Source organism: Rhipicephalus sanguineus, chromosome 2 (genome assembly GCF_013339695.2).
Source record: "Rhipicephalus sanguineus isolate Rsan-2018 chromosome 2, BIME_Rsan_1.4, whole genome shotgun sequence".
Classification (NCBI taxonomy): domain Eukaryota; kingdom Metazoa; phylum Arthropoda; class Arachnida; order Ixodida; family Ixodidae; genus Rhipicephalus; species Rhipicephalus sanguineus.
In genome coordinates, this window is record NC_051177.1 from 85120703 (window position 1) to 85142249 (window position 21547).

The window sequence follows — 21547 nt, forward strand, 5'->3', positions numbered from 1 at the left end:
GGTGTTGCTGGTTGGCTTCGATGCTCCCGTAGCCTGTGTTAGACACAGATCGAATTCTTCGACCGTGAGGTCGGCGTCCGGAAAATCGTCATCAGAACTGTCAGCTTCATCCAACCTGGGTCGTTTTGGTGGTCGAATGTCGTTATTTGCAGCTGCTCCCGAGCGTACCTTGCTCGCGTAGCGATTCATCTAAGCATCAACATGCGCTCAGCAAAGGCTGTCAGTAGAGCGCGGAAACTTTTGCTAAAATGTACTGTCTTGGTCGATACGGTGGACGTTATGTGGCTATGAAATACTGAATAAACTTCGGTCATTTACAGCAACCACGACCACCTGCTGTTGTCTGTCAGCGGTGTTGGATAACGTTGGAGTGCCACTGGCTACTCTTGGCTTACATCAAGCTCGAAACCCTCATAAGGTCAAGTGTGGTTAGTGTGGTCAAGCCATGGGTAAGAAATAAGTAATAGATTATTATTGTCGGAGAAATCGGTTCACATGCAGCACTATTAACCTTAGAGGTTGCGGGCATAAAGTTTTGTACAAGAATGGCTGCGCTTGTGTACGACGTGAAAATAGTTCGACCTGGCACCGTTAGGTCTGTTATTTACACGTCTCTCAATATTTCGAAACTTTGAAATGTCCTGCGTTTGACCCACTCTTTCGTTTGATCAAACTAGCGTAGTTAACATGAGTCATTTGTTCAAAACAATTAGCCATGCAAACATATACGCTAAATTCCGACCCATTGCACCGCAAGCTTTCATCGAGGAAATAATGAAATTTGTTAAAGTAAACGTAAGTCATGGTGTAAGCATATCCTCCCGCGTATTCGCCTACGAATTCACAAGTGCAGCATAGACTGCTGTAGTATAATTACTTTGTATGAAAATGTAATACCCTCTACCCCCACCACATAACACGGATTTCGTGCATATTGAACTTGAAAGGGACAACATGGATTCCATGCATATTGAATTTGAATGGAACTTGAAGTTAAATTTATTTGTCAGCAAATAATTGTGGTAATATAGCAAGTAAAAGTCACACCTGCGCAGCATGAAGAGACCGCAAGGGCCGCAGCCCCGCATTTTTTGTCGGTCTCAAATAGAGCACACGCAATCACAACAACAAAAAAAGAATCATTGCGTACCATACATTCGTAGGAATTGGGGGTTTAAGTGAAGCTTTAATTATGTTTGCAGAAACATCATCACTTCTCTATGTAGGTCAACATTCCACGATCGATGCACGCTCTGCGCTTTTATTTGTTCACTCATAACTTCTAACTCTGATGCTTTCCTTTCAGACTTCATTTTCTGTTGCCAACTGCTGTGTAGCTGTGGTCTCATCTGTTGCTAACTTCTTCACCCATTGCCTATTGTTCTCCTTGCCTATTTGGGCATTTACGCTCTGACAAATACCACTTCTGGGAAATTTGTCGATGAAGTACAAGCACAAGTGTCACATTCCCATTTGCAGATGCCTACATTAGGACAGAAAACCGAGCCAAATTGGACGGTATTCATCTTTGGTTATGCACAGTGCTTCACAAGACGACAAATGGTGGCAAGGAACCACAGAAGACACACACTGCCCTACGCCCTTCCTTGCAGTCTTTCATATTTTTGTGATACAGGATATATTCTAAGTGAAATAATGAAACCCACTGTAGTGTAAACCATTGAAACAATGCACAACCTTCACATGTGTCACGTGTCATCTAGATAGCCGGCTACAGCAAATTAGAGTTAACCGCTTTCTGCCTAGTAAACATGTCTGTAAATAACTTGGCTTGACGATCAATATATGCTTCATTTTAAAGCTTAAGCCTTTGCTAGGTAATCTAGCCATGTGTGAACACCTGATGTTGTGCATCAATCATGATATTACCTTCTCTTTTGCTCCCCTTCCCCACTAACCCTCTACCCAAACACTGAGTAGCAGGGCAGAACATATTAATCAGGTTGACCTGTCTGCTTTTCTCTTACAATAGATCTCTCTGTTTCCGCAGATCTTCAATTTCAACCTCGCTGTAGATGTTGGCTGCGGCCCTGGCATAAGTACAACGCCTCTGGCCCCATACTTCAAGGAAGTGCACGGATATGACGTATCTGAAGCGCAAATCAATGAAGCGAAAGCATTAAACATATTTGAAAATGTTTCCTTCTGGTAAGGTGACTGCATGTACAATAAAAGACCCAGTACTGGCACTCAAGAACTCACGCTATGTAATTCTTGACGTAATAAGTGGCCAGGATTGGAGCAGTGTGGAGAAGTGCAGATAGGGGCAGTCGACACCCACCAATTGGAAAAGCTTCCAGCGTTCACTGGAGATTAAGAATGTGACCCTTTAAATAGAGTGGAACTTGTTGTTTTCGTGAAGTAGCATCCGACACGAAAATGCTTTTATTATATTTGATATTATTTTTCGTAAGCATACATGTAATACATGGTGCATTAAATCATTAAATCGATAACATTGTGAATTTACTTTATTACATCTCATAATTTTTACATTCATGTTCATTATGTCAATGTTCAACTGCATTTACAGAGGAAAGTGCAAAGCTGTGAGCATACATGTTTGAGTGATTGGCAGGCCTAGTGACTAAAAGTTGTTCATCCTATGTTCAAGAGTAACTTTGGAGAAGTAAATGCTTTTCAGTTGTTTTTGTCTTTCTTGTTTTTTCTTTCCTTTCCTCATGGTCCCATACTTCCATAGTGTGTCACCAGCTGAGAAAATTGCTGAAAAGGATGAGTCTGTGCAGCTCATTACAGTAATGCAGGCTGCTCACTGGTTTGACTTGGATGTGTTCTACAAGGAAGTCAGGAGAGTCCTAGTGCCGCACGGTGTCTTGGCACTTGGTGGTTACCTCATTCCAAAGCCTGTCAGCAAGGACCAGAAGAAGATGGATAGTATAATACAGAACGTACGTGAGTGACCGCTGAAAGCAGCCTGAACAAAAACATGGAACAATCTGTCGCGTGTTTGAGAAATTGTGACCTCGTACCTTAATTTATGGCATTGCCACCTATTTGGTATTGAAAGAAAGTAGGCGAGATGCAAAATGTGTCTGTATGCCTTCAGTAACTGTGAAAGTTTGTCGTGCCACATGTCCTAGCAGGCTACTCTAGATGATATGGATGATGAATGGATTGAATGACGAACATTCGTAAACTCATGCACACACAGTACACAAGCATGCAGTGGTTGTCACGGCCAGTGTTCCAAGAAAGAGCATGAAAACTAAGTGAAAATCTCGTGACTAAAGGATGTGTTGAAAACTATGCATAACACTTACATATGTGTTGGCAGCAAAAGTTTCTTTCAATCTCTAGTGGAACAGTGTATGCCTGCATGAGAGGACATGGAATAGTTTACAGCTCTGTCTCGCTTAGTTACAAATAGCACACTGTCATATGCAACGGGACTTGTGTCCGATATGTTATCCTGAACATACCGTTTCATGTTACTTTCTTCCATCTGTATAAAATTTGTTGTCTCATTAGGTCAGCACAGACACCAGTACGCTACATGGCCCTATATACACTATGTTGTAATGAAATATTACAGCATGTGTGTTTGAAGTCAGCAGGCCAGTAAATGTGGTAATAAATTCTTACTCTGACAGGAAATTTACATGGGTGTACTGAAGAACTACTGGGAACCGATTAGAGCTATCATCGATAACCTGTACAGGGACATTCCTCCGGCTTTCGAAGACCATGTTCGGTAAACTTCGTTGCTGTATACTTTTGCAATATGTACAGTACTCACGGATTGAAACGGGACAATTTAGGGCTAAGTAATGCACATACTTTTGTTTCCACTGTCTTCAGTTCGGGTCATATCGGCGTAATTTCGATTTGAAAGCGTAGATCAGAGCCAACGTTGTTTAGAGACCGGATTTTCCTCGACATGACGTGGTTATCTCAAGGAGTTGTGCATACCAGTCGTTATACTAAAAAATTTGATGTTACATTTGAATCCGTGAGCACTGTACTTAATTTGGCTGCAAAGAGTTTTCATGTATTAGCAGATGAGTTTTTTATCACCTTTCTTTAAGTGTATTGCAGGCAGTGTGTCGGAATGGAATGAAAAAAACAACAATATTTTGACCGGAACAAAAATGTAGCTGAAATGTTATCTCTTATTTCGGTTCAGATTTAAACTGAAATATTTGTTATCAGTTTTTGGTTCAAGGGAAAATTTGGCAATCTGAAACAACCAAGGTCATGCATTGTCAGCATTAATGCATATCTTAGGCGGGGATGCCGAGTTAAAGATGTGTTGAAATTTTGGGAAGAACAAAAAGAGTGGTAACCGGAGCTGTATATATATCAACACAAGTGGTCCCTGGTGTGCCAGCCACACAGGCCAGCATGGAGAGGGCATTTTCGGTGCTGAAGTTTGTTTTATTAGAACAGTGGTCTCGCATATCACTTGATGATGTGCTGCTTCTGAGATCATGCTCACTCCCTTGAAGTAAAGCATTCATCCTGCTCAGATAATTCGTAAATCACTTAAGAGGAAAAACAAATACTACGTTTTTACCGTGACGATCAGCTGTGCAAAAACACCGTGGTCAGGGAAGGGACATGAGACGGGCGCAGACTAGATACTAGTTCATCTAAGTCTTTATCATTACTTTTTAAATTTTTTGTATGCAAAGCAAATTAAAACCGTCGTGGAACATTTCCTTTTTCGTTCCAGAACAGAAACGAAACGGAACTTTTTTCAAAGAAACGAACCTAAAGCCAATATGAAAAACTTTTCATTCCGACACCGTGATCGCAGTTACCCAATTTCATCAACGAGCGATGCACAAGCCATTCTTGAGGTAGCCAGTCAACACAACGTGGATTTTGTAAATTCCTTATACATTCTAAATTTGGTTTATTTACTAATTGATTTATTAAAAAGCTTTTTATACAATTCAGTTCATGCCTAAACATTTTAAAAGATCAGTGGGCCAACAGCTTACTGAATGTCACTTCCACAGAAGGGGGACAAGTGAACAAGAAATGCGCATTCATTTTGTTCACATGGACCAAACTGGTTGTGCCAGCTGGTGCCATAAACACCCAACAACGGATGGACGTCAACAAGACATATTACGCAGAAGCAAGAGTTGCCCTTGGACTCACATAATTACGAGAAAGCTCAGAAGAAGAACTAAAAATGAGAGAATGACTTGTTCATTCTTGCAATTTTGGATGACGTGACAGTTTCACAGTAAACAGTTTAGGGAATTAAAAAAATAATTCACCTGCCACAATTCTGTTGTGTCCTCTTGTATCTGAATGCCTGAGGGAGTGCTTACAGTGCAAGCTGTCTGCCGATTTAGGGAGAACAGCCATCAATGTGTCAAATATCAGCTGCGAGGACAAAATTATTACATGCTTACATTGGCAACAAATATTTTAGATTTACTTTGTTAAACTGTGTATTGTCACTGTTCGTTATATCAGTGCTAAAATGTGGTGGACTGTACAGCAGAAACAATACTTTACATTTCTTGGAAAGCAGTGGTTAACATGACTCATTGGGCATAAATTTATATACAAGAAATGTTAGGTAGTGTGTGATGTCATATCTCATCGATAATTGAAGGCAGAATACTTTTCCTCTTAACAGTGAGCTGTACTGTACATTGTGAAGGACTAGAAACGGCTTCGCTGCCCTAGCATATAGTGTACAAGGGTGACCGAAACATGTTCTGCATTCATGCAAGGCTTGCTGGTTGTATTCAATAATATTTTCGAATAGTCTCTTTTCTCTTGGCTTTTTCAACGTTATAACACAGAGCATACTATTTACAACTGTCATGTGTTCTTACTTTGACCAGAATGCTTCTCCAACTTCACAGTGCCTTAAAGTGCTTAGTGCTGACACGTTTGTCCGATCACTCTGCTTTTTCCAGGATAGAGTGCATTGAGGACTGCAAGGTCAGAACAGTTGCAGATTATGTGAACTACGTGAAGACGTGGTCGGCGTATCAGCTTCACCTCAAGAAGCAGCCTTCGGAAGCAGAAGCGCTGTCTCACAGGCTGATGTCCATGTACGCCTACATTCGTAAATCTCTTGCTTCGTGTAGTTGATGCTGAAGTGCCATTTATTGAATAGTTCAAAAAGAGCAGGTGAACCCCTCGTGAGATAATATAAGCAGCTTGAAGAGATTAACTTGAAAAGAGACGTAGGTTAGTCCTACTTTCACTTTACTACTGTTGGTGTTGTTTACATGTACAGGCTTGTTGCCTGCTCAGAGAACTGTGTAGAATCATGTGTAATGCAACAACGTATAGAGTTACGTGTAGTACATGTGCAGTAAAGCTATGTGGTTGTATATTAAAATTAAGTATATGGTAGAATTATGTATAGTACCTGGCTCAGTATGTGTTGCAATGTGGGCATGTTAGTATGGCATCTATGAATGATATTGCAGTGCATGCAAACAGGAACACAAGCAAAGCACATGAAGATTCACAAAGTGTCACAACAGCACTATGTAACACTGTGTGTGTGTGTGCATCATCATATGCCTTTATTGTGTACCAATTTCTATGCGCTATAATATCCTTCACTGCTTCTCTTATGGCTTAAGAATAATTACCCGGCATATCTAGGTTAGTTTGATTTCAACTATAGTTCATTGCAGATGAGTCTATGAGATGTTATTTTTTTTTTTACAAGGAATCTAGTCCCTTGAGTTTGTGTTAGTCTAGGTTTTAGTGTGTGTTCACAGAAGTCTTTCCTTACCCGACGGAAAGGACAAGCTTCTTGTAAAAATTGAAATATTTAATATTAGCTCTCGTAGAAACTTTTCGCTCCACTGTGTCCACAATGCCGTGCACACTTACTTTTTAAACAGATTGATGGAGGATGCTGGCAAGGTTGGAGAAGATCCAGCGAAGACAAACCTTGAAGTGAGGACTCAATTCTTTACGGTTTTGGCGAGGAAGCCAGGACCTTAAACGGTAATTTCAGATAAATTGTCAAGCCTGTTCGTAGAGTAGTATATAAAAAACAACATTCTTGCAATAATATTAGATATGGTGAAATAAAATATATTTTGTATCATTTGTGTTTTCTTCTACTTTCAATTTAAGAAAGCTGAAGCTGGGCTTGTCCTCTTGTTCTTCATACACTCTGTTCCCTGCAACATTGCAGAAAAAAAAAAGCGGGTCATTAACGTGGTTGAACGGATGTACTTAAAATGCAAATTGAGTAAAACACCACAGATCACAGAAAAGAAAGAAACCAAAGAGAAGTTACAAGTGGAAAAAAGTAACGTGCTGTATGAAAATGAGGAAACACAAATGGTAAAACTTGTTGCCACGCCTCAGATAATTCGTGAACAAAAGTACACTGATAAATTATAGGCACTAACTGCTTTGGGGGAGACACGCAAAATAAATCCATCATTGTTGTGATAAAATTTTTGAAGGTTATCCCTTTCAGGCATGACTTATGAAGAACGTTTTGTAAATTTGCCAAATTTACACATTATTTAAGGCACACAATATTCTATTGCAACAAAATAATCTCGTAGTATGTTGATTTGTGTGTTTTTTGGTAATTAATCTTAAATTGTAATTCAATCTCCATTTATCCTGAAGTCATTCATGTTCGGTTTTTGCATAGTCTCAAATCTCAGGCTAGAAATATAGTGCAATTTCGTCTTCCATTATATATTCATTTTGAGCAAACAAAAATTATACCTTTGACCTGGTTCACGGAAAGCAGCACCTTGAACGTAATAGTGCCTTCAGCAAAGTGATCATATGCAACATTACACTGCAAAATAGAGTTAACTGAAGCAACATTTATTATGCAAGAAGTTCAATTCATCAAAATCTCAAAGTATCTTGCTCTTTCTTAGCCACTAGCCAACACAACTAGCAAAAACAAGTTATGTACACCATCATGTACAAAGCACCTCAAAGCGTTATGAAAAGTTCATTGGTCATTGCGGCTACTGATGTTTGTGACATTGGGAGGTGTTTGTCTACCTGTGGACATGTTCATTGGCAGGTTCGCCACAACCCAGTCTCCTTGTAACTGGCGCTGTTGCGTACATTCGGGAGTTGTGCAAAGCACCAATTCGACTCGTCCTGTGAGCATAAGGAAGTTTGGCAGAGCATTTCACATCACGAAAGGGTTGGACGGAGAGCCACGCTCTACAGTGCCCCATGCATACGTATTCAAGTAATGACTGAATTATTCGGCGCCAGTTACATCGGTCTGTGCAGCCATACTGAAATGCAGAGACCCAGAACTAAACTTCTACAGCAATACCCCTTCGACTTTGCTATAGTATAGGCATGTGCTGTAAGTTTGCAGTGAAGACATTAACAAAATTTCTTGAATTAGTGAACAGGTTGGTGTGGTTTTTCCAGCAAATGATGCCTGCTTGGGCACCTAATTTCTCTGTGCCAAAGTTATGATTACAAAGCCTTCTTTGTGAATCTCTACAGGTTTTTGTGACGAAATCTGCCGCTGCTGGCTGCTGCGGCTATTGTATTGCCGAATAAGTCACAATGCCATCTGCCCAGCCTCACAAGCCATAGGTTTGACAGGTCATACGCAACATCCAATATGCAATTTTCAGTCAGCCAAGTGGCTTCCAGGTGTGCACATCCGGTCTTCAGTTCACTTCTTGCTTCCACTTCCAGTTTTCACTTAAGTTCCTTTCATTCTACATTTGACTTCTGATTATAGCCTAGACAACGAAGGCCGCTGAGACAAATTTGGTGAGAAACGAGCAATGACATCGTAGCAATCATACCCTGTTACAGGAAGTATCTAGGAGTAAAGTAGAGAGGTGGGCGAGTTGGAACTGATGCATTCTGAAAACTTTTCAGCGCGAATGGGACGGAGCACAAAGAAGAGGACACAAGACGAGCGCTGTCTCAGACAGTGCTCGTCTTGTGTCCTCTTCTTTGTGGTCCGTCCCTTTCGCGCTGAGAAGTTTTCGAAATGTATGTAGGAGAAGCCTGAATGTTGAGTGAAAGACGTAAGACACACGGGAGCCTCGCTGTACGTAGATTCCAACTGGGCATGTTAGACCTGCTGCAATTTTTTAAAACATTTTGCAGGATTTTCAAAGAAAATTGTTCAAAGAACTTAAGAAAACCACACTATATTTGAACAATGTTTATTTGCACCACATTTTAAAAACTATGAATATGCTTGATCCCACAGTCACACGATCATTAAAAAGTGTAGTACGTGGTTGATATACAGTCATAGAAACTATTTAGACCCAGGCTTCCTTGCAAGAATCATGAAGAACTGAGTCTTCACTTCGAGGCTTGTTTTGTCTGGATCTCCTCCAAATTTTCCGGCATCTTCCATCAGTCTGTTATTAAAAAAAAAAAAAAATGTTTCAGAGCTCAATACTTATGTCAAATATACGGTACACACAACAACGCCTGCAGCTGAAGAGATGGGAAATAGTAGCACTTCTCTCGAAGGCGACATTAGAAGCATGTGTACTTTTTAAAAGAATTGTGTGGCAGCTAAAAAATCTGCAAACAAATTCGGAATATCATAGTGGGCAACAGAAAATGATGACATTGTGAAAAAAAAAAATGTCGTACAGGGTCACAGCCAGATTCAAGTACAGTAGACTTTCATTAAACGGAACCTGAAGGGACCAGGAAACTGTGTTCTGTTTCAACAGGAGTTCAGTTTACTGAGATGTGAACAGGGCTGCAGCATTCAAGTATGAAACCAATCCCATTAGAGGCAGTTGTTCCGTTTAAGCAGCAGTTCCATTTAAGAGATTTCCATTTAATGAGAGTCCACTGTAATATAAATGTAATCAAATGAATTTTATGTGATCCACGTTTAAAGTGTATGATACTGTGTTTGCTAAACAGTCAGAAATTTTCGAATATTTAGTGCTTAGATATGTAAAAACAAATTATTGATATTCCAAAACATTGCTATGGGAAGCATTGTCAGTCTTCCAAGAAATGCATTCCTCAAAACTAATTTTATCTTATAGAGTGCTTCACCTGCATTTCAAACCAGAATTCTACAATACTAGTGGGGATGTACTGGCGCAAGTGCATACTGAAAGGATAAATTTGAACAACGCTAAAGCCAAGGCTCTGTTTTTGTCAGGGCAACAATCGCTGTTCGTCACTTCAAGTACCTGCACATGTCAGCTTATATCTTGTTTTGAAATGGTCTGGTGCCGCAGGCCTTTTCAGAAAGGATACTGTACGAAACTAACTTAGTGATCATTGTCTCTTTAGACATGTTTACAATGAAATGGAAGTTGATCACAACTAGTTGGTAGTGGTGCGTGCACGTTAATTACACATTTTCACATGATGATGCCATAAGTACTGGCTTTCAAATGTGTCGCCTTTCCTTTTGTACTTCTGCACTTATATTAATGTAGTACGACTTGATGAATGATACTATACAGCACGAAGAGAAAGGCTTGCAAAGGCTCACATAGACGTCAACTTTCGAGTAATCTCCTCCGCTTCTGAAGGGTTCTTCTTGAGTAAAAGCTGGTACGCTGACCACGTCTTTGTGTAGTTAACATAATCAGCAACAGTCCTCATCTTGCGGTCCTCAATGCAGTCTATCCTGGAAAGAGTACAACAAAAACATGCTCAGCATACTAATAGTATGGCCAGAATAACACGGTGAGTCTAGTATGATTATCTTTTTGTTTTGTGCCTTGTTATTGGTCTGAGCAACATCCCCCAGGCACATTATCATTGAGATCGGACGGTTGTAAGTTGTGGATGATAAGAAAGAAAGAGAGAGAGAGAGAGAAATGTAATGCGGAAAGGCAGGGAGGTTAACCAGAAAACATATTTGGTTTGCTACCCTGCACTGAGGAAGGGGTAAGGGGAGACAGAAAAGTAAGAAAGAGAGGGATGGGATAGGGAGAGAGGGAGGCACAAACACACACACACACAGGAGTGTCACAATCGCTCAATGAGGCAGGTCGCTCGCAGAAACTTCATAAGCGCCTTCATTGCTTTCTGGCATGAAGCTTGATCTTTCCGATATTCCAAGATTGACTGCTCAGAAAGCGGCTGGTTGTCAAGGCGAGCAAACACCGTCAAGAGGGACTGTCCCTCAGAGCTGTACTGAGGATACTGACATAAAATATGTTCAATGGTTTCGTCACTGCCACAATGGTCACATGCCGTGCTGTCTGTCATTCAGATGTGGCAAGCAAAGGCGTTCGTAAAAGACACCCCAAGCCACATGCGACAGAGAAGGGTCGTCTCGGATTGGGGTAGGCCAGATGGAATAGTGAGTTGTAGGCATGGATCCAGGCGGTGAGCATTTTTACTGATTCGAAACCAGCACTGCAATGTCTTCGAACTGCTCTACGTCGTGGGCCTCAAGACCAGTTGGTGCTGGAAATAAGACAACTGTACCATCAACTAATAGACGCAGGACATGCTGTAACTTTTCAGTGGTTGCCGGGCCACTCGGGCATCATCGGTAACGAGCATGCCAACAATGCAGCTAAGAATGCTCACGAAAATGGCGTGATGGAGCCTATCCCACTATCAAGAAGCGACACAGCAGCAAACATTAATATGCTTGCGCATGATGTCGCAAGGTCTATGTGGAACACGCCCGGTTTTCTCCACACCCGTCTTCACCGCCTGGAAAGAATGAGGATCAAGAAAAAGGAATATGTTTACTACACTGGCACATGTTTTGCGCAACTACCGGTGTATTCTGGCCAAGGGCTTCAGCAGTTCCCATACAAGCCATCAAAAAGAAAAAACCTTTTAACACAGTCTAACCTTTGAAGACAAGAGTTTTACATGAATATCAAAGACAAGCATGAAATCTGGCAACACAGGAATACTGGCCACTTGCCTCAATGACCCAGTGCCAGAATGAAAACGTATTAAAAGAGCACACTGAATGAAGGCGACAGTGGTCAATAATATGTCGGTAAAAAGGTTGCCGAGTTACGTGGGGCTTTGCTCTGCAGCTGAGGTCAAAAGAATTAGTGCTCCATATGAATAGCTATTAGTCCTTTTGAATACTCTGTGGTTTTTCTGGCGCTTTATAATTAACTTATCATACACATTATGGCAGCTATAACAGATGGAAACTAGCAAAATCTACCATAAGAGCAGGTTGAATTCGTATCTCCTGTATTTCACTAAAGTGAATATGACATTGGTATAGTCACATACAGTCAAACTCAGATATATATCGAATCTGAATGGGACCACAAGGAAGTTCTATAAATAGGCAATTCGACACATAAAATATTTTATATATAATGAAGACGGGAAGACACTGAAATCACGGGCTTAACTATCACCATCACCAGAGGAAGGCAAGAGATCGGCATTCAAACACCACCATCTCGTTCTGCCTACGTACTTTTTCGAGCTACCACCCGTTTGTTCGGCTCGCCCAATAAACCTCTTTACATGTACATCGAAAAGATTTCACGGGGGTTTCTCAACTGTTTGATATACACAATAATTTGTTATATGTGGGTTCAATATATGCCGGTTTGACTATCCAGATTTAGTCCTAATGTCTGTCACCTCTAAATTGTACACAGTAATAAAGGCAACTTAATTCTTCCATATCACAATTGCTATTATACTTTCAACTTGATATCCCATCTCACCGAACATGATCCTCAAAAGCAGGTCGAATATCTCGATACAGGTTGTCAACGATGTCTATCACTGGCGTCCAGTATTCCTTTGGTATACCTCTGTAGATTTCCTGCAGATAGTCAGAATAAAATGTGTGTCAGACTTTGACTGTGCCTTGTTTCCAAGTATATGCACAGCAAGAAACATGAGCTTAACACAGTGAAAACGGAAATCTTAATGACAATTGGAAATTTGTCTGACCACATGATCAAAAGTTGCAGAGGACAGTGAGAGAGCAAACACTGCAATGTGTTTTGTTACATTGGCACTGACCAAGCCTTGCCGCACTTGTTTACATAAAAAAAGAAAGAAAAGAAATGCCATATGTGTGCCGTTAACAAATATCAGGACAGCAGTAACTGCAGAAAGCATACACGTTTATTTCTTTTGCAGTAACTATGTCTGATACTTTTACACAATTTTCCCTGTGTGCACCCTATGCAATGCTGCCAAGAGTGATATCGGTCTGCGAAATGCACAATGTGTGGTACATCATGGAGCTCGAGTACAAGGTTAGTCAACGATTGTGTGTTTGTATTCCTCCTCTGTTATTTTTCTTTCTTTTTCTGAGTGTATCCGTGTAAGACCCTTTTGTCTGCATCTGCATATTTCACATGCAAATCAAGATAGGAGAAAATTTGTCTCATACTCTTTCAAATAAGGTGACAACAACAATGTAGACATGGACATGTAGAGCAAAAGACAATTCATACAGAAATAAAGAAGTGGTGTGCTACATACTTGCGTTGCAGTTAGCACCCAAATGACAGGTATTACTACCTTTTATTAAAGATCGTAAGCTTGTCCAAAAACAATGTTTTAGTATGGCATCCTAATCGCAGACATTGTTGCATCACATTGGGGGAACTCTTCCCATACAACAATGCCACAGGAATAAGTGGTGATACCTGCTAATACACTCAAACCTCGATATAACGAACACGGATATAACGAATTATCGGTTATAACGAAGTAAATGAAGAATAGTCTTGTCATAGCTACAGTGTTACAAATAAACGTTTATAACGAATTTTCGGATATAACGAAGTTATTTCCGTGGCAGATGTGACTTTGTTATAATGAGGCCTGAGTGTATTTCTACGTAGTCCTACACAACCATCTTCCCAATGGTCCAAGTGTCTGCCTTATTAAGCAATGCTTGAAGCTTTGTTCAGTGAACAGAATAGCTAAGCGCATGTGCTTTATTATGCCACTGTTATGCAAAGAGCACAAAAATATAATGAATACATAATGTTATTGTGAAAGCAAGTGCCAAAATTGCACATGTGTTGTAAATAAACAAACATTAAAGGATATTGAGTACTAGTTAATGAATACTCTGTGTTGGTATACATGGGCATGACTGACAGACGAATGTTGTGCAGATGCATATTATTTCCAGCAGACAAGAAATAGAAGCCCAACAAGAGTTCTTAGGAAAAAGGTGTGACCGTTTTGCATCGTGTTTAGACAGAACAATATAGTAATTAGAAAACATCAGGTTTGATGCAACAATCTGCATTCCATCTGGCTTTAAAAAATCACAATTTGCATGTTGCTATATTCATTCTCTGTACTTAAATTAAATCTCTGCATTTACATTAAATAAAAGTCGTGAAAAGAAAGAATTTGTAAACAATTGTAACAAGTATGACCGAAAAGTGAGGTCAGGTCCTTGCGAGACACCTCACGAAAGTTCACAAGCAAATACTGTTAGAGAGTTTGCTTACATCATGTATTATTCTGTCCATTCTCTCCTGGTTCTTGCTGACAGGCTTGGGAATGAGGTAACTGCAGAGTGCCAAAACCCCATTTGGCACCAGGACTCTTGTCACCTCCTTGTAGAATGCATCCAGGTCAAAATAGTGGACAGCCTGCATCACCATCACCAGCTGCACAGATTCATCTTTTTCATTGATTGTCTCAGCTGGCGACACGCTGCGAAATGCGAGACGAAAAGAAAGCAAAAAGAAAAGGATGCTTTATTTAAGCCTGCTATATAAATCCCTTCGTCAAAAGAATTCTTCACTTATTTGTTGATTCACTTCTTAGGATCGATGCACTGAAAACAAATAGCTAGGCTTGAAAGAAGCTTCTTTATTTGTCTTTGCCTATGAGTGATGTACAATCTAAAAGCAGTCAGCACTCATAATCATGACTGCAAGCATTATGCACCTCACATGTGAGCAATTAGAGGTCAAATAAAAATTCTAAGAATGAAAAGTCATGAGTGCAGGAGGAGGCATAAAGTATTTATTTCATCAACCAAATTCTGAGAGCAATAACACAAAAAAAAACTGCAAACAATTCCAAAACAAGCTCAAATGTGCTCATTATTAGTAGAATAAGTCATCCTGAGTGGTCAGTGCACAGTAATTAGATGAGCAGCTATTTGCACAGTCATGCATGAAGAATGCTTCACACTCCAATCCTATGTCTATGTGATTCAGTATCATTATGTGCAGCGTCATTGTAAGGTCTGCTAACCCTTGCACAACTTCGTGGGAGTCAAGAGGTGCAGTACTCATGTGTGCTATAAAATGTAAGGTTGTCACTGCTGCTTTTTTGCTTGCATGCCTTTATTGAAATATATTTCTCTTAATCCTTACAAACAGCTTAAGGTATCAAAATTTATTTTAAGGACATTTCAGTGGCAAAAAGTGTTCATAATGTATCCTTTCATCATATTCCTGTAAACTCTTGCAGGCAATGCACAAACACTCGAAAAGGTGATGTTGTTTTGCCAATCATTTTAAAGCACTGTCAATGCGCTATAAAAATTTCTGACGATGGCTTCAAAGACTCGAACTGGGACAGTAGCTCTGACATGGCTTCACTGCTACTAGTGGAACACGCTTATAGTTGCACAAATATTCAATTGCAGCTTTATAGGACTCTCACAGCACTGTAAAATGGCCAGTCGAATTTGCTGCCCATTATTTAAAAGCACACCCAAATGGCTCAAAGAAATGTGACACGTATACCCTGTGAGCTAACTGTATACAGTAGGAGTGTTTCACAAGGTAGACTATTCACATAGACGCTTATGAGGTGCATATCTACATATCATGTTACACTTGAGTGACAAGTAATAATTGGCTAAGAAAATAACTTAGTGTTTTAAAGAAACAATAAGTTATTTTCAAAGTGTTTCTTTAAAACACTTAGTGTTTCAAAGAAACATATTGCTCCCAAACATGCATACCTCCCAACAAAGTTGAACACCTAGTGAGATGTTTTAAAATAAACATATAGCGTTTTAGCCACCATTTTACACCATGACAATGTTACATTGCAAGCAGACTTATATGTAATTAATTACATACGAATAATTACTTGGAATAAATCACACTTATTTGCAGTTTAGTAATTAATTGATTACTCTTCCTGGTTGGCAATACTGAATGTGATAAAACTGCTTTTTTGTGTAATCATTTACATGTAATCAGTTAATCACTTTATTGATGAGATGATATAAGAGGCAATGAATCTTGGGGCACTACAGCAGAATGCCTGCGGCAGTTCCATGAACAGCCTCAGCATTGCGCATGTTTGGACAGGCAAACCTGGGTGCTCAGTTTTTTTTCCTTCACCAGATGATGGCCCAAACTAGTTTAATCAGTTAGTACGACTCAATAGTGATGGGCACTTCACGTTTTCATTGACCCTACTCCAAGGAAGTCCAAGCCCAATCTATTGCAAAGTACTGCGCTTCATAGAGGAGCAAGATGTGAGCATTGCCAGAAATATAACCACAATCTTGTATGGAAAATGTTTGTATGCACTACAACACTGCCATTCCTTCCAGATTGCACATCCAGTGAGTTTGTGTGCGTATTGAAAGGGTTGCAGCACAAGCACGGTAGTGCTGAAGGAAAGGCGTAAAAGCGAGGAACGGAAAGCAAAGAGGGACGACATGAGCGCTCATGTCGTCGACAGCACTCGTGTCGTCCCTCTTTGCTTTCCGTTCCTCACTTTTAAGCCTTTCCTTCAGCACTACCGTGCTTGCGCTGCAACCCTTTCAATATGCACTTTGACCAACTAACCCAAATAGCCATTCTTCTTCAATGCGTTTGTGTGGCTGCTGATGTGTTAAAAAAGAAACAGTGAAATATCTGAATGGAGAAAACCTTCTAAGGGCAACTCGTTCTTTTTACTGTACTTGTACAAAGTAAATAAGCATTGGCAAGGAAGTAATGTAAACGTAGTCAACACATCTATGGAGTTCCTCAGTTACATTCTTGGGCACTAATCGGAAGCAAGTAATTGCAATGTGTTGCTTTTTTTTCTGTAGTACCACAGACATGCTCTTCCAACTGAAATGGTAATCCTCTTGAGTTCGGCAGATTGACAGAGCTGAGTTGTCTCACCTGAAGGAAACATTTTTGAGTTTGTTCAGTGCTTTTGCTTCGTTGATTTGTGCTTCAGATATGTCATAGCCGTGAACCTCTTTGAAGTACGGAGCCAGCATCGTTGTACTTGTGCCGGGGCCACAGCCAACATCTGTGGCAAGGTTCAGGTCTGATACCTGCATATGAAACAATGCACCTGTGAAGAACGGAATAACTGCTGTCTTAACAGACAATTATGTATACTGCATGAAGAGGTAAATTAAAAGCAACTAAGGACTACAGAACACTAAAAATGGGGGCAAAAAGAGATAATTTTATGTCTTTCCTTGGAATAGTTTATATTTTACGTGGTGCGAAACCATGGAACTAGCCCAACATTCAATTACTTTAGCTTATGTGTAATGACATTAATTAAAAGTAAGTTAACTAACAATCAATTTGCCAATGCATGTTCTCACACGGGCCTCAAACATTTTCGCCTCCGTCGAAAATGTAGCCGCCGCGGCCAAGATTCGACCTCGCGACCTTCGCGTCAGCAGTCGAGCGCCATAACCACTAAACCACAGTGGCGGGGCCAGCATTAACAACAAAACGAAGGCAGGACCACTACATATTTGTGGTACCCACCTTGAGTTTCACGAACTTCAGTATCTCATCAATGAGAACTTGCGGAGCTGTTGGGCGAAATTTGGCGTATATGTCGGCATGGCTGCTGGTCATGCCAGTGTAGCAATTACCACTCATGTTTTAGGAAGTAAACAGCGAACGGCTTGGAGCTTGGAGGCATACAGCTTTCGGAATGAGGGAGAGGTCGGCCGTCTGCACGTAAAGCAGCGCGACAGTAAACTGGTAAACGATAACGCCTAGGCACGTTCATAAATTCTAACAAGAGAGCAGTAAACTGGTAAACGTTAACGCCTAGGCACGTTCATAAATTCAAACCTGTCGTGACAGCAAAGCCTGGCAAAGCAGCAACCACTAGCAACGCCTACTATCCCGCCAACACCGCTACGCTTTTTAATGGCCTCCGAGACCGACGTACGAACAAGTACGAAGCACGAGGCCGTACGAAGAGTATGGTTACGGTCCCTAGAATATACTGGCTAGTCTGCCGTCTCCGCGCCGTCCCCATGCAAAGCCGCGTCCGCGCACGGATGCTTGCGCAGGGGGCGCTGCGGTCCATCGGAGCGCCTGTACGGTGCATGTCGCGCAGGAGGAATCGGTGGAGTATCGCGCCTTGCCTTTTATTTTGCGCTCCCGCATAAACTCCACGTGTTCGTTCTGTTCGTGTGGGCAGAGGCTGGGGCATTTTGAACCGACCAAACATTGCATTCAACATCGTCTCTTGTCTGGACACTGCCGTGATCACACTAAGATCAGTGGTGGATCCAGACACTCATTTAAGAGCGCGCAGTTACTCGAAGCAAAACCAAAGGGCCAAAAATTGGCTTTTATTTTTTTTTCTTAAGGAGTTGCTGTTATAACAAGACTGTCATCATTATATATATGCGTTAAATTGTCTTTACGAAGGTACCAAACATTTCTAAGATCAGTTTTTAATAAGCAAACAATTCTGAGAGTAAGAACGTTTACTTCAGATATATTTAGTGTGCTAAGTCTCGTAATCATAAAGGTTGGTTTCTCGATGTGTTACGGAGACAATAAACGCAATGCAGTTCTCGGAATGGGTGAGTATATTAATTACAGATATATGTTGGAGAAGATTTTTTTATTTAACGATAAGCTAAGTTCATGCGATTAATTTCGGTCAAGTGTTATTAGATCTATTTACTGTCCTACAATATATATATATATACTATATATTTATATATATATATATATATATATATAATATAATATATATATATATATATATATATATTATATATATCCAGGTGAAAATTTCCTGCTGGTTCGCTACTGGTTCCAGTAGTGATGGTTTATTAGCACATTCCCAGCAGCTACTGGAACCAGTAGGTGATGGAACCAGTAGGTGATTGAACCCAGTAGGCGATGGAACAGTAGGTGATGGAACCAGTAGGTGATGGAACCAGCAGGCGATGGAACCAGTAGGTGATGGAACCAGCAGGCCACGGAACCAATAGCTGCTGGTTCCAGCGCAATTGGCTCCCCTCAAGAGCTTGTAGTTCCATTGATGTAGCTTTTTCAAAATTCCATTAAGAACAGTATAACACAAAAAGGTCCATTTGAAGTAATATATTTCATCTGAAAAATCTTTGTATACACTTGAATAGTTCATTTTGCCGGCTTCAGTTTGCGATTGACAATTTTTGAATCTTTTTGGACAGAGATCCGCAGTAGGCCTTGATCCACTCAGTGGTGTTTGTGTTGAAGGCACCCGAGTGACGCGCAGGCAATCTGTAACAAAATAAAAGGTTTGATTGCCCATGCAGATCATGACTGCAGACATCTAACTTTTGCATAGCCATTAATTCCCTCAACAAAGTAGATTTAAACATATTGTTACGCTTGCGACCGTTAAGGCTAGAAGGGGCCGTTTATTACGTCGTGAAGGTGAGCTCAGGAGCGGCCGGCTAGTTAGAGATTTTCACTTCGTATTCTCCCTTTCTAACCCGGAGCGGCAAGCACGATCACTGGTCTTCGTTGTTTTCGTCCATATGCGCAACAATGTTAATTCTTTTTGTTGCACGGAGACAGACTGCTTACACAAACCGGTATGTGTGCTTCGCGCATATATATACATCGCGGACTACACCAAGGTGCAATGACACTGCGCTATAATAAAGCACAGAAGCGGTCGCGACAAACGTTCGCTACATATTTGAAATATATAAGTGCAACACTTACCGACAAATGGAAGAATGAGAGCTGAGGAAATCGGTGTCCCTCGATCGGCACTGTCAAGACGCCGCATAGTACAGCACCAAAAACCACTCGGATATGCTGCTATTGACTCGTTACACTTTCCACAGATGAAACTGAACAACTATTACATGTTAATGCCGCACAGGTTCTGCTAGTAAACTCGCTACTTCGCTGCACTAGCGAGCACACACATGCAAAGAAGGCATCACGACTAGCCGTCATGTGCTGTACGAAGCTACGGCGCTACGCGATGTCATGATAATTTATACAGTGTATTGGCCACCATTGTAATGCTGTTACACGTAAATAAAAAATTCAACTTTTTCACAATGTAGTATTTATATTATAAAGTTGGTCACTATTTAGCAATAGCGTCGGAAAACATCAAGAAAAGATACGAGACTAATGCTACTGAGATGTCAACAAAAATGACCTCACTTAGCAATGCCGCGTTCTTTACGGCGGTGTTCGCTTCAGTTCGCTGCTGTCCGATCGTGGCAGCTGAGGATATGGTGAATGTTCATAACAAGAAGCTCCTTTTCGCAGGGAAGTAACCGCTATGCCGTGAACACTACCTGTTTGCGCAACTGTTATGTATGACCAAACTTTAGTTGGACGTTTACATTAGCAATATGATCGGTCGGACGCACATCTACAGGAAAGGTCGAATAAAAGTGCGTTTTTTTTTTTCCGGCGATATTTTTTGTAACCCTGTCGTACGGGGCACTTTAGATCTCTGTTGTAAAATGTGCACTCTGTACAGTATGATGAAGATTATGATCTTATGAATGCACACCATGCTATGTACGTCACTTGTTTATAGCGCACTGTAATGCAGCTGGAGTTGTTTTTGTACTTCAAGAGAGGAAAATTTTCTGCTAGCACATTATTTCCCAACTGAAACTGGAAAAATTTCCAGCTGGAAATATGACTTCCCGACTCTGAAAATGCCCTTACAAGCTAGGAATGGTTCTTATTTCCAGCCAGCTTGGAATGAAAAATTCCAAGCCAGAGCGATTTCTAGCTGAAAACGATGCTTGAAAGAGGATTTGCAGCTGTTAATTCACACTGATTTCATATGTGCATTGCTAGAACCAGTTCAAGCCAACTGAAAACCAGCAGGTTACCTGGTGGTTCCAGCAACATCCTAGGAGGAAAACCAGTATCTTGCTGGAACCAGTACACAAAACCAGTAGGCACCCTGCTGGAACCAGTACAGTCAGCAGGATGCTTGCTGGGACCAGCATAAAACCAGCAAGCACCCTGCTGGAACCAGCAGAGGACCAGTAAGCATCCTGCTGGAACCAGTACAACCAACAGGAAACCAGCAGCTGTCCTGCTGGTTCCACCAGAAACCAGCACAAACCAGCAGAAAACCAGCAGGAAATTTTCACCTGGGATATATATATATATATATATATATATATATATATATATATATATATATATATATATATACAAAACTTTATTTTTGTCCAAGCTTGCTGCTGTCCAGGGACTCGCGGCAGCCGGGAGACTATAGTGCCTAGAATATACTGTACTGTATTATAGCTCTACAATGACGCCACAAATAAGTTGCGCCTCCAACAGGCTGAGACATTTACAGCAGAAGCTTGGCACACCAGAACCATGTGTATCAGCCGAAGAACAGACATATGGTATATCTTTTC

The 21547-nt window shown here is 40.8% G+C and overlaps 2 protein-coding genes across 4 annotated transcripts; one reads left to right on the forward strand and one right to left on the reverse strand.

The window, feature by feature from the left end:
• The first annotated feature begins 628 nt into the window (after window positions 1–628).
• LOC119383276 (putative methyltransferase DDB_G0268948) lies at window positions 629–13172 on the forward strand. Of its 3 annotated transcripts, none has more exons than XM_037651343.2 (7): window positions 629–795; window positions 2012–2169; window positions 2723–2930; window positions 3633–3733; window positions 5925–6062; window positions 6873–6978; window positions 13072–13172. In XM_037651343.2, the coding sequence occupies exons 1-6, from the start codon at window positions 688–690 to the stop codon at window positions 6973–6975; spliced, it is 816 nt and encodes a 271-aa protein (XP_037507271.1). In that variant the 5' UTR covers window positions 629–687; the 3' UTR covers window positions 6976–6978; window positions 13072–13172. The 3 variants fall into 3 exon arrangements, with proteins under 3 accessions (XP_037507271.1, XP_037507270.1, XP_037507269.1); XM_037651342.2 differs by lacking the exon at window positions 13072–13172 and adding an exon at window positions 8036–8165; XM_037651341.2 differs by lacking the exon at window positions 13072–13172 and having other exon boundaries at window positions 6873–7086.
• LOC119383275 (putative methyltransferase DDB_G0268948) lies at window positions 9138–17944 on the reverse strand. Its single transcript, XM_037651340.2, has 6 exons — window positions 17658–17944; window positions 17049–17206; window positions 14409–14616; window positions 12648–12748; window positions 10472–10609; window positions 9138–9362 (listed from the first exon to the last, which is right to left on the reverse strand). The coding sequence occupies exons 1-6, from the start codon at window positions 17772–17774 to the stop codon at window positions 9257–9259; spliced, it is 828 nt and encodes a 275-aa protein (XP_037507268.1). The 5' UTR covers window positions 17775–17944; the 3' UTR covers window positions 9138–9256.
• Window positions 17945–21547: the final 3603 nt, after the last annotated feature.

Bases quoted from the DNA above. Each gene is read 5' to 3' on its own strand.
- LOC119383276 (XM_037651343.2), top strand. From the start codon at position 688: ATGAGTCATTTGTTCAAAACAATTAGCCATGCAAACATATACGCTAAA. The intron at 2,170-2,722 runs GTAAGGTGACTG...ATACTTCCATAG, and splicing joins TTTGAAAATGTTTCCTTCTG to TGTGTCACCAGCTGAGAAAA. The intron at 3,734-5,924 runs GTAAACTTCGTT...TGCTTTTTCCAG, and splicing joins GCTTTCGAAGACCATGTTCG to GATAGAGTGCATTGAGGACT.
- LOC119383275 (XM_037651340.2), bottom strand. From the start codon at position 17,774: ATGAGTGGTAATTGCTACACTGGCATGACCAGCAGCCATGCCGACATA. The intron at 12,749-14,408 runs GTAAGCAAACTC...GACTATCTGCAG, and splicing joins TGGACAGAATAATACATGAT to GAAATCTACAGAGGTATACC. The intron at 10,610-12,647 runs GTGAGATGGGAT...TACTCTTTCCAG, and splicing joins GCTTTTGAGGATCATGTTCG to GATAGACTGCATTGAGGACC.